Source organism: Acanthisitta chloris, unplaced genomic scaffold (assembly GCF_000695815.1).
Source record: "Acanthisitta chloris isolate BGI_N310 unplaced genomic scaffold, ASM69581v1 scaffold37594, whole genome shotgun sequence".
NCBI classification, from domain to species: Eukaryota; Metazoa; Chordata; class Aves; order Passeriformes; family Acanthisittidae; genus Acanthisitta; species Acanthisitta chloris.
The window spans coordinates 9,158-10,883 of NW_008668267.1; the positions used below are offsets into that span (position 1 = coordinate 9,158).

The 1,726-nt window shown below is 60.1% G+C and overlaps 1 protein-coding gene across 1 annotated transcript in view; it reads left to right on the forward strand.

Moving 5' to 3' along the window:
• The window catches only part of BSN (bassoon presynaptic cytomatrix protein), a gene marked incomplete at both ends in the record, with an annotated part of 6,206 nt that overhangs the window by 2,656 nt on the left and 1,824 nt on the right, over nucleotides 1-1,726 (forward strand). The window contains 1 exon segment of the mRNA XM_009072826.1: nucleotides 5-1,693. Coding sequence (XP_009071074.1) covers nucleotides 5-1,693 — 1,689 coding nt within the window.

Below are 1,726 nucleotides of genomic sequence, written 5' to 3' on the forward strand. Positions count from 1 at the left end.
GGGGGGGACCGCCACCCCCGCCCCCGGCCGCCGGCAGCGGCTCGAGGAGGTGAAGCAGCAGAGGAAGGCTCGGCACCGCTCGCATGGTCCCTTGCTGCCCACCATCGAGGACTCGTCTGAGGAGGAGGAGATGCGAGAGGAAGAGGAGCTGCTGCGGGAGCAGGAGAAGATGCGGGAGGTAGAGCAGCAACGCATCCGGAGCACAGCACGCAAGACCAAGCGTGACAAGGAGGAGCTGAGAGCCCAGCGGAGGAGGGAGCGCTCTAAAACCATCTCCCCCATCGAGGATGCCTCCCCCACAGAAGAGCTACGACAGGCAGCAGAGATGGAGGAGCTGCACCGCTCCTCCTGCTCTGAGTACTCGCCTTCCATCGACTCAGAGGCAGAGAGCTTTGATGCCGTGACCTCCAAGCTGTACAAGTCAGGCAGTGAATACAACCTGCCCACCTTCATGTCACTGTATTCCCCGACAGAGAAGGGGGAGAGTGGCCCCAGCCAGCCCACCAGCAAGCCCCTCAAGAGTGCTGAGGAAGCCTATGAGGAGATGATGAGGAAGGCAGAGATGATGCAGAAGCAGCAGGTCCAGCAGACCCAGCCAGCCACTTCCTACAGCAGCACCTACCAGCACGTCGGCTACCGTGGTACCGAGAGCCAGAATGGCTTTGAGTACCAGTATGCTGAAGAGTACCGGTGTGACAGCAGCCTCATGCGCCCCTCCCAGCCCGACTATTCCAGCACCCTGCCAAAGGCAGGAGCAGTGTACGAAGAGATCCTGCAGACCTCACAGAGCATCTCCAGGATGCATCAGTCCTCTTCCTTTGACCTGGCCCTTGAGAAGGGCGAGAAGGTGAAGGGGCAGGAGGAGGCGTACCAGGAGAAGCATTTCCTCAATGCTGAGAGTGCCTATGCTGACCTGATGAAACAGAACGGCGGCCCACTTACCCCTGGCACCAGCCCCACACAGCTCTCTGCTCCTGTCTCCTTTGCCAGCTCTGACAGCAGCACCGGCAAGACTATTCCTGATGTCCGGGTCACCCAGCATTTTGCAAAAGAGGGACAAGACCTAGCCAAGCTCCAGAGTGCCCCAGCAGCACCCAGTTCAGTATCCAAGGGTGCCAGCACTCCTTATGCCTACAGCATCCAAGGTGCCAGCACAGAAACAACAGCATCAGGCAGCCCTGGGAGTGCGCTGCAGAGCTACAGCTCACCAGCTCCGAAGGCCCCATCTATAGCCGGGAGAAGCTACACTCCAGCAAAGAGCACTGTCAGCTATGGCTCGCAGACAGAGGACACTAATAGAACCAGGACAGTGGAGATAAGTGTGCAGACAGCCAGGGAGAAGCTCCCGACAGCAAGTGACATCAAGCCCTCACTGCCCAAGATGTACCCCTTCTTCAAGAGCTCCAGCCCTCCACTCTCACCCACCTCCCCCACACAGAGTCCCACCCGCACCACAAAGGCCACAGCAGAGTTTTCCACACAGACGCAGAGCCCTGTCCTCTCCTATGAGGGTCCCTCTTCCACCACTTCTGGCCCTGACACCTCTTCCCCCATGGTGGCGCAGGGGACGCAGACACCGCACCGGGCAGGCTCACCACGTCTGACCCGGCAGGCCTCCTCACAGGACTCCTCCTTCATGGTGATCACACTGGCAGCTGATGCAGCCAGCCAAACCAAGCCAATCAGCTACGGCGCCCTGACATCCCCCACCCCATCCCCTACCCGG